Source organism: Vanderwaltozyma polyspora, genomic scaffold, assembly GCF_000150035.1.
Source record: "Vanderwaltozyma polyspora DSM 70294 KpolScaffold543 genomic scaffold, whole genome shotgun sequence".
Classification (NCBI taxonomy): Eukaryota; Fungi; Ascomycota; class Saccharomycetes; order Saccharomycetales; family Saccharomycetaceae; genus Vanderwaltozyma; species Vanderwaltozyma polyspora.
Window position 1 is genome coordinate 42275 of NW_001834680.1, and position 13459 is coordinate 55733.

A 13459-nucleotide genomic window follows, 5' to 3' on the forward strand; every position below is an offset into this window, starting at 1 on the left:
AGGAAAGATGCAAGTAAGTCACTAAGATCATCATCTCCAATAATCCAATGAATTGTTATGGTATGTATTGGCAGAAAAGTCATCCAAAAAAGGCCATGTCGTTGTCATTAGAGACAGGTGACAAATTGAAAAATTTCAGTAACGGGTTTAAATCCTAAGGTGTTCAAAAGACACTAATTGTCAAAGGTATAGATAGATATTGAAGAGTACATAATAAAGTTATGGGAATGGCATAAGAATTGTACAGATCAGAGTTGGCTTTTTGCTATGATCTTTGTATGTACATGTAAGTTTCTTGAGGGAATTGTCTTAAAATGGTATGCGTTTCTGTCTAGATGAGTTTAATTTTATAACTTTTACGATTAGGTTAGCTTAGATCGGTTTCATAAAGGACAAAACTAGAAGAAAATATATTAATTGATTGATCTTGCAGTGTAGTGTTGAATTCTGTGCTTGTGAAAGTTGTCGAAATTGTGTTGAACCAGTAAGATATTCTTTATATATGTCTTCCAGTGCCAATGACAATGAGAAGTTGTGTGGGTGTGTCAGTATTATTCCTCTTTCCAACAACACCACGTGACCAAGCACGTCTCACGAACACGGTCAACTTATTTTACTTCTTTTGGGACCAAAGTGAAGTCCGGGTATCATTTGAGAATTTGATATTTTTTCATCACTCTAAGTGATATCAATATTAATTTTAATATTGAAAAACTCAGATGATAAAAATGGTTCAAACCATTATGGTACATACTATATTATGAAAAGCTAGAGATACATATTGGTTTGTATATTTATTTATACTCTTGTGAACTTTCTCATATAGCCAGACGTCTCTGTTAAGGTCAATTACACTGGGAACCTGTTGTTTTATATCCTTTTGATCAACACCATCCTTTTTTTTCGAGGTTTTTCTTCCCTCTGTTTTATAATCTACATCAATTAATTTTGTATTATTATTAATTATAAAGACTGGATTTATTCCTGAATCTTGTTAATTTACTGTAGAGTGATCAATTGGCTAGCTGTGTTATTTTTGTTTTAACTGTCTGATAGAATCTCCCTGCGTTTTGACAAGAGACAATAGAGTGGAAAAAGGAAAAAACTATAGATCATAATCCTTTGATTTTATCGCTTTCATTTAATCTGGTATCTTCCCATTATCAAGAGATAGTGGATTGGATATACTTTGAATTTGCCTTTATCTGTTATTTGATTGGTATCCCATACATAGATATCATTATCTCTCATCGCCCCCCCTTTTTTTTTCTTTGACATTTCATTCTAATAGCATTTTAATTTTTTTAAAATTTTTTTATCATTATTATTAAAAGTAGTGACTAGTATACACAATGGGTCTTCTCAATTCTCAAGATAAAGAAGTCATCAAAAGAGCTTTACCAAAAGCTGCTAATAAAATTATAGATGTAGCTGTTGCAAGACTTTATATCGCTTTCCCAAATAAAAATGAATGGAAATATACTGGCCTATCGGGTGCCATAGTATTAGTCGATGATCTAGTAGGAAACACGTTTTTCTTAAAATTAGTAGATATCAGCGGTCACAGAGGTGTACTATGGGATCAAGAACTGTACGTGAATTTTGATTATTCTCAGGATCGTACTTTTTTCCATACTTTTGAAATCGAAGAATGTTATGCTGGTTTAATGTTCGAAGATATCGCAGAAGCTTCTCATTTCTTAAAAAGAGTACAGAAACGTGAAAGATACGGTTCTAAGAAAACTTTAAATAACAAAAATGCTATCGCACTAACGAAAAAATTAAATACTGAAAATAGTCAAAATAGATCTCACGGCCCAAGAGGTGAAGCGTTAATAGATAACCAAAGACAAAGATACAATTATGATAACGCTGAGTACATCCCAATAACGAAGAATAAAGCTCCTCCACCTCCTCCTCCAACAGCAGCTGCTCCGAATTATGAAGCTAATGATTACAACGACTATAACGATACTTCATCAGAGTTTACTGCAAATAGTTCGCGTACAAATACTCCAACTCCAAGTGTTCCACAGTCACCACCACCAACAACTACCCATGAAACAGGGACTCATCCTATCCACAAAGTGCCGCCATTACCTGCACAGTTTGCACAACCAGCTTCGAATCCATTCCCAACCCCTCCAGCTCCACCAGCTGCAAATAATGCATTTCCAATTCCAGTACCACAACCTCCCCCAGGTCAAACTCCATATCAAATCCCAGCTCCAAATCAACAAGTCGGTCAAACACCATTCCCTGTTCCTACAATGAATAACCAATTTGCAGCTCCTGGTCCCCCACCTGCTTTACCTCCACAGCAAAATAGACCTGTGCCAATGCCACCAAATGCTGCAGGAAGACCAGTCCCACAACCTCCAGCAAGATCTGGCATTGCTACCGGCGCAGGTAGAATCCCACCTCCAGCTCCTCCTTCAAGACGTGGTCCTGCACCACCACCTCCACCACATAGATCAAACACTGTGCCTGGAAGAAATGTACCACAACCACCTTCAAGACGTGGTCCTGTTCCTCCCCCACCTCCAAGGGGGGCTAGACCTCAAGCAGGATATACAGCAGCTCCACAGAATAATATACCAATTCCCCCACCACCACAATCTACATTCCCTGTATATCAACAGGCTGCCCCTGCATATCCTAATCAACAGCAAACATTTGAAACATCACCACCACCACCACCCACAACTTTTGGTGCCATCCCATCTCCAGTACCAGCGGCATCTATTCCAGTAGCTGCTGCCTCTAGTATCCCCCCACCACCTCCACCACCAATGGCAATGCAACCTGCTCAACCTGCAATGGCATCTAGTATTCCTCCTCCACCACCTCCGCCAGCAATGTCATTTGGTGCACCTCCAGCTGCTAATGGAGCTGCTCCACCACCACCCCCACCACCTCCAACAATGGGCGGAGGAAGCGCTGGAAATGGTCCAGGTGGGTTGGTAGAAGCCACTGGTGATTCAGGCAGAGATGCTTTACTGGCTTCTATCAGAGGTGCCGGTGGTATTGGTGTTTTGCGTAAAGTTGATAAGTCTCAATTGGATAAACCATCTGTATTACTTCAGGAAGCTCGTGGTGAACCAACTCAAACCTCTGCTCCGTCTGCTCCTGGTGGAGGTGCTGCTCCTGGCGGCGGTCAAGCCTCATTGGCGGATGCCCTAGCTGCAGCATTGAACCAAAGAAAGACAAAGGTTGGTGCAAATGATGACTATGATAACGGTGACGATTGGTAAGGCATAAATAATTCATCTATATAATGAGAGTTTAGATGTATATAATTTATTGGTCATGTATTTTAATTAAAATCGAATTCTACAATAGGTCATGAGATTATCAGAAAAAATGCATATTTATTTCATTTTACTTTACATAAAATTCTTATTTTCCAATAATTATCTAAATATATATTATATTAATATACAGTCATTCAGTTTTTAGATTGATTTTCGAAATATTTTAGTTCCCAAACTTCTATCCATTTTGATTTCTTTGGGTCAGTTTTATTAATTTTTTTGATGACACTAACCATATCTTTCAATACTTTATTTAAAGTTTGAATATTTTCTTCAAAATCTGATTTTTGGAAAGTTTCATCTGACATGAAGATATCAGAGATTAATTCATCAACATTTTCAATGACTTGAGAGTGCAACGTTTCCAAACTATTTAAATTAGTTGCTTTATAACTCGATTTTGAAGACTGTGAAATAGATTTTGTAAATGATGATAATAATAACTTTATTAATTTAATATTATTTTGCCATTCTTCCATGAATTGTGTCATTTGCTCTAATATCAATGATTTTCTATCTTCAGTTTTGCTAGTTATAGTTAAATTTTCCATATTTTCTTCTAGATCATCGTCATCACCTAGTATCATATCATCTCCACCAAATTCTGGCTCTTCTAACCAATCATTGACATCATTTAAAACATCACTTAAAAGGTCGATATTGTTATGAATATTTTCACATAGTAAACCTGAGCTGCCCTTTTTGGCCAAGGCATCTAAATTATCACAAGAGGCCCAAATAATACCAATGGATACCAATCTATCACCACTTTCTTCTTTATCTTTTGAATTGGTTTGGGCATCTTCATCATTGGCTAGCATTAAATTCAATTCATTTGATAAAAGAGATACACCGTTAAGTAAACCTAATATGAGATCATCTAAGGATTGTAAGAATTTTTCAGTGTATAAATCATCTTTATTTGAATAAAATAATGGCAATAATGATAACAGATAAAAGATGGAGTTTGTAAAATTTTTTAGTTCATTAAATATTGGATTGATGTTTGAATCTTTATAGAATTTATCAGGATTACAAACGATACCAACTTTTGTTGAATGAGCTTTAATTATTTTTGCCAATTTAGATAGTTCTAAAATTGGTGTTGAATCTTGTAATGAGGTAGTTGAAGATATTTCTCTTAGGTGTTTGGATTCAGAATAAGGTTCAACAAATTGAGAATCTATGTTATCTACCAATTCTCTTATATTCTCCCTTGTGATTGACATTATACTTCCTATGATTGGTGCCCTTATTTTGCTTAATTTCCCACTATTAAACTTGCGATGAGGTGATGACTTTAGCAGAAGCAATATCGTTCTTAAATGAAAAGTAAATTGGAAATCGAACGAAAAAGGTTTCAAGAACATTCAGAAATACAGGTTGCTAGAACTGTAGATAAATAGCATCTATATGAGATATAGTTTGTTTTAGTGAGATGAAGAAATTAAATATAAAAAATGATTAATTTAACATTTTTAACTAAGATATATATATATAATAACTTTATATGAAATTGACTTAGGATTGGTTTGGAGATGGGTTCATCTTTCTCTTACCGTTAGTCAAAGTAACGTTAACGAATCTTCTGGTGTACAATAATCTCTTGTAAGCTCTACCCTTTGGCTTCTTTGGCTTTTCAGATTTTTCAACCTTTGGAGTTTGAGATTTAACTTTACCAGCACGAGCTAGGGAACCGTGGACTTTAGCCTGTAATTAAATATGTATTTGCATATACATTCGTTAGTAAAAAAGAACCATAAAAATGTGATTCAACAATTTTTAGCTATTATTATGAAATCATAGAATAGAAAAAAAAGAACTTGGGATATTGTAAATTAATTTAATATACGCTTTTACTAGTCACATCCATGCCAATACCTTGACTGATTCTGATCTAATCCTGGGTTTCCACTTGTTTCCATATTATCACAGCACTTTGTCCAATTTAAAGTAATTAATAAGTTATAGTAGCTTTCCAGTGGACCAAAACTAGGCTAGGCATTGCAATGCAATGAAATATCAGCTAATAGAATAAAAATGCGTTGGACATGGTGGTGTTTCCAGTTGAGCTTTTGGTCTATTTCGAAAAATAGTTATCTAATTCCAAATAATATCATAATTCAGTGTCTTGCGTATTCAAATAACGTTGTTGTTGTTGTAGTAGTAGTACATACCATGTTGCAATAAGATCGATGTCTGTTTTGTGTGTATATGGGGGTATCCTTTAATAGTAAAATTTAGATAACTTATACATTTATATATATTCATATATATTTAAATAAGTTTTAATAAATACAAGTCCAGGAATAGAATAGGATAGGGTAGATGATACATACAGTAGTGTATTGCATAGACTAAAGAGATGTAAGTTGTAGTTTACAATTAGAAGATAGTGAGTTGTCAGCTAAGGCAAAGCAAAGCAAAGAAGAATACAATATTTCATCTCGAGTACGTTTGGCAGCAAAGTAATCGAGATTGATTTGATGATTTGGTGGATACTATGGGGCCACTTCTGTGCTGTTGTTAGAGCAAAGAGAGCATTGGTGAAATTTTGTCAAAGTGAAAAATTATGCTACACGCAAGAGACGCAATGGAGAACAGCCATAAAAAGTTTGCGTCGGTTTGTCGCGTGACGAGATGCATTGGAGGAATCAAGCGAAAAAAAGCACAAAAAGCACAATCCATATTTGTGTGTTTTTGTGTGTGAGAGAAAGAGTGTGATGTGACAAACGTCTTTCACGCACGCGCGTTGGGAAGGTGTCCGGATGCTTGACAAGTTAACGTTTCTGGATGCACGGGTGTATGCAGTCACGTCAAGTGGTCTTTATTTCACATGCTGATGGTCACATGATACACAATTTCTAATTCTTATTTTCACATTCTTCTGTTTATTTGTCACGTGTGTGTGCGTGTGTTTTCGTCTCCCAATAAAGAGAAACTGGAAGAAGAGGAAAATTCAAATTTAACTTCTCATCATGTGATCTACTTGTTAGGATAGTAACACGTGACAACACTTTCCATGTCCATACGAGCAAAAATTAATACATCCCATCATCAACTTTGACCAGATGAAAAATTAAGGTCATCGAAAAATTAAACCCAAATTATCCCAATTATGAGCAATAATCGTTTTATTAACTTGACTCTGTACAAACTCATATATATAAAGCAATATGCTTTTAATGTTAACTTGTTTGATTCCATTTGTCATTATTTATATTTATAACTTTAAAAATTAAACTGTTATCTTTCTTCTTATTATAATTGATTGACTGCCTAGTTGATTTAAATACACACGTATTCACTTATCATCAAATATCTATAAATCAGTGCCTACACTTCTATTTCCTTCTTCACTCAATTACATAGTATTATTAAAATAACATAGAAAGCAATGCCATTAGACAGAGAAGAACCACAACATTTCGGTGCTGGTCCAGCTCAATTACCAACAAAAGTTTTACAGCAAGCTGCTAAAGATTTAGTCAATTTTAATGAAATAGGTTTGGGTATTGGTGAAATTTCTCATCGTTCTAAAGAAGCTACAAAAGTTATAGATGATGCTAAATTACATTTACGTCAATTGATGAACATCCCAGATACTCATGACATCTTCTTCATCCAAGGTGGTGGTACTACCGGCTTCTCTTCAATTGCAACAAACTTGGAAACTGCTTATTTGGGTAAAACTGGTGAAATCGCACCAGCTGGTTATTTGGTCACTGGTAGTTGGTCACAAAAGGCCTTTGAAGAAGCTGAGAGATTACATATACCTTCAAAAATTATATTCAATTCAAAGGATTCAGATAAAAATGGCAAATACGGTTCTATCCCAGATGAGTCATTATGGGAGGATAAAATAAAAGGACATAAGTTCTCATACATATATTTTTGTGAAAATGAAACTGTTCATGGTGTCGAATGGAATTCTTTACCAGAATGTTTACAAAATCAAGATGATATAGAGGTAGTCGCTGATTTATCCAGTGATATATTATCGAGAGAAATTGACGTTTCTCAATATGGTGTAATTATGGCAGGTGCCCAAAAAAATATTGGTTTAGCTGGATTAACCGTTTATATTATTAAAAAATCAATCTTACACAATATCTCAAAAGTTTCCGATGATCAATTGTTTGAATTCGGAATCCCAATAACACCAATTGCTACTCATTACCCAACTATCGTCAAAAATAATTCAGCTTATAATACTATACCTATTTTCACTTTACATGTAATGGATTTAGTTTTCCAACATTTGCTTGAGAAAGGTGGTGTGCCAGCTCAACAAAGGGAGAATGAACAAAAGTCAGCTTCCTTATATTCTGCTTTAGATTCTCACCCAGATTTTTATAACTTGCCAGTTGATAAAAATTGCAGATCGAAGATGAATGTAGTTTTCACTTTGAAAAATCCTGAACTGGATAGTAAATTTTTAGAAGAAGCTTCAGCTTTAAAATTAACTGGTTTGAAAGGTCACAGATCAGTTGGTGGTTTCAGAGCATCTATCTATAACGCATTATCCATAGAAGCTGTAGAGAACTTATCAAAGTTTATAAAAGATTTCGCTGAAAAAAATGCTTAATTAATTGAAATCGAACACTATAAATATTTAGTTTCATCATTTCCTTTATTATATAATAATTCAATAGATACAATTATTGGAATATCATTCCATCTATATTTTTATAAAGCAGATATTCTTCCTGGATTTTACTTATCTCATAAGGGTCTTGATCGTGCCATATAATATATGATCTGTCCTCGCTCTTTACCTTCGTAACCTTCCTCAGCTTCAGCCTCATAGTCATCATACCCATCTCTATCTAATGAACAATAAAAGATACAAGATTCATCATGAGAAATGGATAATATGACATCTTCAAAAACTGAATATAATTTACCACATACTTTCCAGTCTTTAACCTTAATTATAACTTCATGGATCGATGAATTTTCTTGTTCTGCCTTCTCGACCATTGTCATGACATCTCCCAATGCATTGTTTGTTCGTATATACCCGTTATTTCTTTCTAAGCTAACATCTTGATCAATCGTATTTTCTATAGTCATACTATTTTCTATTTGCATACTATTTTCTATCACTTGATTGGTACTTCTAATAGTGTCAGAGATTGAATTCACAGTATCTCTATTGTTCTCATCTTCTTCATCTTCTTTGCTATCATCTATGATTTCAAGTGGGCCATTCCAACTAAGATTGACATTCCAGTCATCTTCTGTAATTAATAAATTAAATTCTGCATTTTTATTCTCATCAGTAGATTCCTTTTTATGTTTGCCTCTCAATCGCACATTTGTCACAGAGCTGTATCTTTCTATTCTTTTAATAAAACTGTAGAATGCATTCCCAAATTCTTCCGATATAGATGGCAACTTATACATTACAAGTTTTGAATTATTTATTACTGGCTCCTGAAGTTTTGCATCCTGTCCCTTATGGAGTAAACAGATTGGAACTTGAAAAGAATGTCTTATTACTTTATTACTTCCTGACATTACAAAATTAGTTGTATAATCTCCTTTACTACCATTTTTGTTATTTGTATTTACTGTATTATTCACTATCTCACTGACTGCACCGTTTATATGAACTGTCTCTTCAAAAGTTACCTTTAGTGCATGGATAAATTGCCTTCCACCTGAAGAATTTCCTGAATTTTGATCATTAGCAGAAGTTTTATTCCATTGAGGCATAGCTTCAAGTTTAATTGTCATATCAGAGACCGACCCTTGACTCATTGCCTTATCATACCTCTTGAAAGCACTTAATAAAGAACTGCAATTGTACTCCATAGTTATACAATTCTGTTCTCTCGCAGATTCTACAGAATATAATTGGAAAGCATCTTTAGGTATAGAACACCACATTTGACCAGCATCAGCAGTTAATATATTATTCCCTCTATTTATAGCATAAGATTTTGGTGAAGATATAACAATTAACCTTTGATCAATAAATCTTAAAATTGACCTTTCTCTTAAGGAACCAACTGTAGCGATGGTGGTTTTCAACAATTTATAATCAACTGGGGAATCATAACCAGCAACCACTACTTTCAACCTCATCAAACAACTGATATGAGTTATAGATAGATCCGAGAAGATAGAGGCTTCATTTTCCCTACCAGTTCATCAACTATTCTTATATCAAACGTTGTATCTTTAATATGATTAAATTTGATATTTATTATTTAAAGAGGGCGGTAGTAAATATTTGGCGACAGTGAATCGATGAGCCAAGGAAGTAATGTTAGATAAGATATAACCTTTAAGTTGAGATGAGAAGAGATGAGGTGGTAGGAATTGGGATGAGCTCATGAGCTAGAATATATATTATTGAAGCATTATAAAACATTATATGAGGATACTTTTATTAAATGGATAGATATTAATTGGCAGCAACTGAGAATATGAGTTTAAAAATACAAAATGGAAGCCAATTTGGTGATATATCTAATAGAATTCTATTAAAATGGGGGAGTGGAAAGGGGAGAAAACAAAATGCAATATTTGAAGAATAGTAATGGACATTAATTTAACTTTTTGAAAAGATAAATTTACTTTTTATTTGGATGAGCATCATCAATTCTTAGTAATTTCTTCTAAACTGACGACACCGTTGTAATTCTTGTCAACTATGTGATCCATAACCGATTTACTTACTTGTTGAGCTGAAACGGCAGGTCTGACTTGATTGTTGATGAAATCGAATTTATTATTGAATACTACGTGGTTAGCACAATTCATAGCTTCGATACCTCTTCTAATCAAATAACTAGGGTCGGCATTGTTAGAATATTCATCATACATGAAACCTGGTCTCATAATGATACTTCTAAAGACATCATTATAGTTTTTCAATTCAGATTCAGTATCTCTTTTTGAATTTATGTAGGCATCAGGAACCAATGGGAACCCACGATCAGCGGAGATGTAAGTAAAAGTAGGAGATGCCTTTTCATTTAGCAATCTACCACTGTGTTGTTTTTGTAGAATTTCAGAGAATGCGTCTGCCAAAATTAGAGCACTTTTTTTGTTAACCATTTCATAAGTCATATTTGGATCACGATCGATCAATGGGTTTTTATCCAATGAAGGTTTATGATTCTGCAAATACTTTAAAAATTCAGAGAAAGAGCCTCTTATAATTTTTTTGTAGATATCATTTTCGAATAAGATACCTACAGAGTGAACGATATTTGGATTCTCTGATAGTAAATGATAATATGAATCAGGTTTAAAAATATCGCAACTTTCCCATTTGACTTCCCTAATCCAGTGAGAATCACTTGGAGTAGGAGCTTCAGGAGCAATACCTGATCTTGATACAGAGGTAACTTGAAAACCTCTAGTAACAGCTTCTTGGCAAATTCTTTTACCTAGAAACCCATTACCACCGAAAACCAACAATTTGTTGTACATTTTTGTATATTCTATTTATGAAAACAAATTCTACCCAATCAATTGTAATTCAGAACAATATATATCTGTATATATATATATATATGAATATATGTAGATAACTAGATAACTAGATATATATAGATATGAAAGTGAATGTAAATACAATTATACGAATATATACGCACAATTAATTTATCAATTAAGAAAACTTCTACAATTAATTGTTTGAATAGAATAACCTTTGATTGTGAGTGTGTATGTTCTCTCTGTATCAGTCCCTTTTCCAGATTTTTGCAATGACCACAGAATACAAAACTTGAAAAGAGTTCCAAAGACAACAAAAGTACCTTTCAGAAAATGACAATGGTGTTGTAATCCTTTACCCTTTATATACTATTCCATTCCATTCAATTCTAGTCAAATCCAGTGTGTGTATGTGTATGTGTATGTGTATCTATTATGATGGATGTTCCATATTGGGCCAATTCCTGATCATCGTCCTCATCGACAATCGTCGTATTTCGTTAGGTGTGAATCTTCGCTGAGACGACGAGGGGACAGGGGACAGAGCACCCAGGGGACGGCGGGGCCAATGGTAGAGGAGGGTAACCAGTTGTTTATGTGCAGTCACGTGATATACGGATTTAAACAGTGGCAATTTTAAAAATGAAAGAAATAAGGGTACCTGCCTGATCCAAGAAAGATTCACACACACAAACAAACACAGACAGACATTGTTCATAAAGTTTATCTACGGCACGTGATGTCATGTGCCTATTCTACAACTACCTCAAGCCAATTTGTTTATTGTTACGTTACAGGTCAAAGAAATACATAGATGGATACTGTTGATACAAGAATTAATACAAGGATTGATACAAGAACTGACACAGGTCCAAGTCATGTCATGATGTTAGAGCTTCTAATTACAAAGTAGGGTACCATCGAGATGAATAGATTCATCGATACCTTCGTACTCAAAGAAGTCTAATTGTGGTTTCTTATAGCCCATATCTAATTTTTTTCGAAATTGGTATATCTCAAAAAACATAGACATCCAGCTCAAGATTCTAATATTGGATGATTAAAATCGAGCGAGGCAAAGGGCAAACATTGCTAATGTAATTATTTGATTATTTTTTATATTCTTCTTCTTTTTTTTTTATTCAAAAATACGTCTATTATATTATTTCATGAAATGATGCAATTATTTATATGAGATCTCGATTTCTTTCTTTTTCCACCGCTATCAGAGTTTGTCTTGTTTCTTGTCTATTTAATACTGCTATTAGTTCTCGCCTTCTTGTGGCTCTAGTTGAACATCTGTCTGCTTATAGTTATCCCAAGCAACTCTATATATGAAACTTGGTGCAAACCCACCAATGTTAGTAATGTAAATATCAATGTTTTCCGGTGGAACATAGGATGTAATTGGATTCATAGTGTCTAATCTATGACTTGGATCCATTCTAGGTAATACTCTTTGTGAACCACCATATTGTTTGAATTTTTCAACATTAAATGGGTATAATGGAGATAATTTATAAAGACCTGCTACTGCAAAAACTGGGGTTTTGAACTCATGTGCACACTCACATACCGATGAAACACCAGCTGTCGATGTGTTCATACCACCATTCACAAAAACTGCTTCAGTACCAACAATTACTTTACCAACACGTGACATTAATGCGAATACTGCAGAATCTGGAATAATTGTAGTTTCAATGTTATGTTGGGATAATTTTTTGGCAAATTCGTGAGCACGAGTAGTATTGTTAGGGAAACCTTCTGTTACTAGTACAGAAAACTTTCTGTTGTTACGTTCACGGGCTTTAATCAAGAACTTTAAAACAGTTTTAGATTCTGGTGTCGGCGTCAACAAAATTTCATTATCATGAATTAAAATCGATGGCAATCTGTTGGATACCCATCGTCGATATTAGTGATTTCATCAACTAAGTCTTTGATACCTTGAATAGCTACTTTGACGATAATCGGTTTTGGATTTATTACCACGAACATTGCCACTATTGTTCTTATTAAAAACTTTTTCTGATTAGGAATCTCTGGGTTTTTGAAAAAAAATGAACATAGAAGAAATTCTAGGCTCTTGCAACTGTAGATGATGTAGCAACATAATTCTTACATAAATCATCTGAATTTTCACGGAGGTCTTCTTCGTATTCATCCCTCAATACCGCTAGAATTCTTCTTATAACATTACCACATGTGAATGCAGTAGGTTGGGCCTTCTCAAGCCTGCTACCTAAATCTCTTATCTGTTCAATCAAATCTGTAACGTTATTCCAACGGGCAACAGAGATAAACCTTTTCAAAATTTGTAATGCCTCTAATGCAATTGTGTAGGCACCAGTAATCTGTCTTCTCTTTAAACGTGAAATAAAGGTGTCAATAGTGACATTAATCTCTGGAGATACACTGTTTAGAGCACTAGATGTAGAACTTAAAACTACAGCCGAATTTGTTGAGCCTGACATTACCTTTATTATATTATACTACTAATATTCAATTCACAGAACAACAACCCTTCACTTGTCAATTGAATAAATCTTGGTTCAGTGGCTATGTAACTGAAATACAAGCTTCAATTAGAAATACTAACTTCGTGCAAAGTTGAATTAGATTATATGTGTCTTGTTGGTTTTAATCCATTAAATAAGTTACTGTTTCTTCTCATCGACAGAACTTTT

At 34.2% G+C, this 13459-nt stretch overlaps 6 protein-coding genes and 1 pseudogene across 6 annotated transcripts; 2 read left to right on the forward strand and 5 right to left on the reverse strand.

Moving 5' to 3' along the window:
* Positions 1 to 1352: 1352 nt before the first annotated feature.
* On the forward strand, positions 1353 to 3254 carry LAS17 (actin-binding protein LAS17; the record flags this gene model as incomplete). The annotated part of the gene is made up of 1 exon (XM_001645999.1): positions 1353 to 3254. The coding sequence occupies one exon, from the start codon at positions 1353 to 1355 to the stop codon at positions 3252 to 3254; it is 1902 nt and encodes a 633-aa protein (XP_001646049.1).
* Positions 3255 to 3448: 194 nt separating this feature from the next.
* On the reverse strand, positions 3449 to 4684 carry Kpol_543p21 (uncharacterized protein; the record flags this gene model as incomplete). The annotated part of the gene is made up of 1 exon (XM_001646000.1): positions 3449 to 4684. The coding sequence occupies one exon, from the start codon at positions 4682 to 4684 to the stop codon at positions 3449 to 3451; it is 1236 nt and encodes a 411-aa protein (XP_001646050.1).
* A 151-nt stretch (positions 4685 to 4835) lies between these two features.
* RPS30A (40S ribosomal protein eS30) lies at positions 4836 to 5494 on the reverse strand (the record flags this gene model as incomplete). The annotated part of the gene is made up of 2 exons (XM_001646001.1): positions 4836 to 5024; positions 5492 to 5494. 2 exons carry the CDS (start codon positions 5492 to 5494, stop codon positions 4836 to 4838), a joined length of 192 nt encoding a protein of 63 aa, XP_001646051.1.
* Positions 5495 to 6711: 1217 nt separating this feature from the next.
* SER1 (O-phospho-L-serine:2-oxoglutarate transaminase) lies at positions 6712 to 7902 on the forward strand (the record flags this gene model as incomplete). Its single annotated transcript, XM_001646002.1, has 1 exon — positions 6712 to 7902. One exon carries the CDS (start codon positions 6712 to 6714, stop codon positions 7900 to 7902), a length of 1191 nt encoding a protein of 396 aa, XP_001646052.1.
* Positions 7903 to 8039: 137 nt separating this feature from the next.
* Positions 8040 to 9407, reverse strand: MEC3 (Mec3p; the record flags this gene model as incomplete). Its single annotated transcript, XM_001646003.1, has 1 exon — positions 8040 to 9407. The coding sequence occupies one exon, from the start codon at positions 9405 to 9407 to the stop codon at positions 8040 to 8042; it is 1368 nt and encodes a 455-aa protein (XP_001646053.1).
* Positions 9408 to 9923: 516 nt separating this feature from the next.
* Positions 9924 to 10763, reverse strand: COQ11 (ubiquinone biosynthesis protein COQ11; the record flags this gene model as incomplete). The annotated part of the gene is made up of 1 exon (XM_001646004.1): positions 9924 to 10763. One exon carries the CDS (start codon positions 10761 to 10763, stop codon positions 9924 to 9926), a length of 840 nt encoding a protein of 279 aa, XP_001646054.1.
* A 1270-nt stretch (positions 10764 to 12033) lies between these two features.
* Kpol_543p26pseudo lies at positions 12034 to 13246 on the reverse strand (annotated as a pseudogene).
* Between the last annotated feature and the right edge of the window lie 213 nt (positions 13247 to 13459).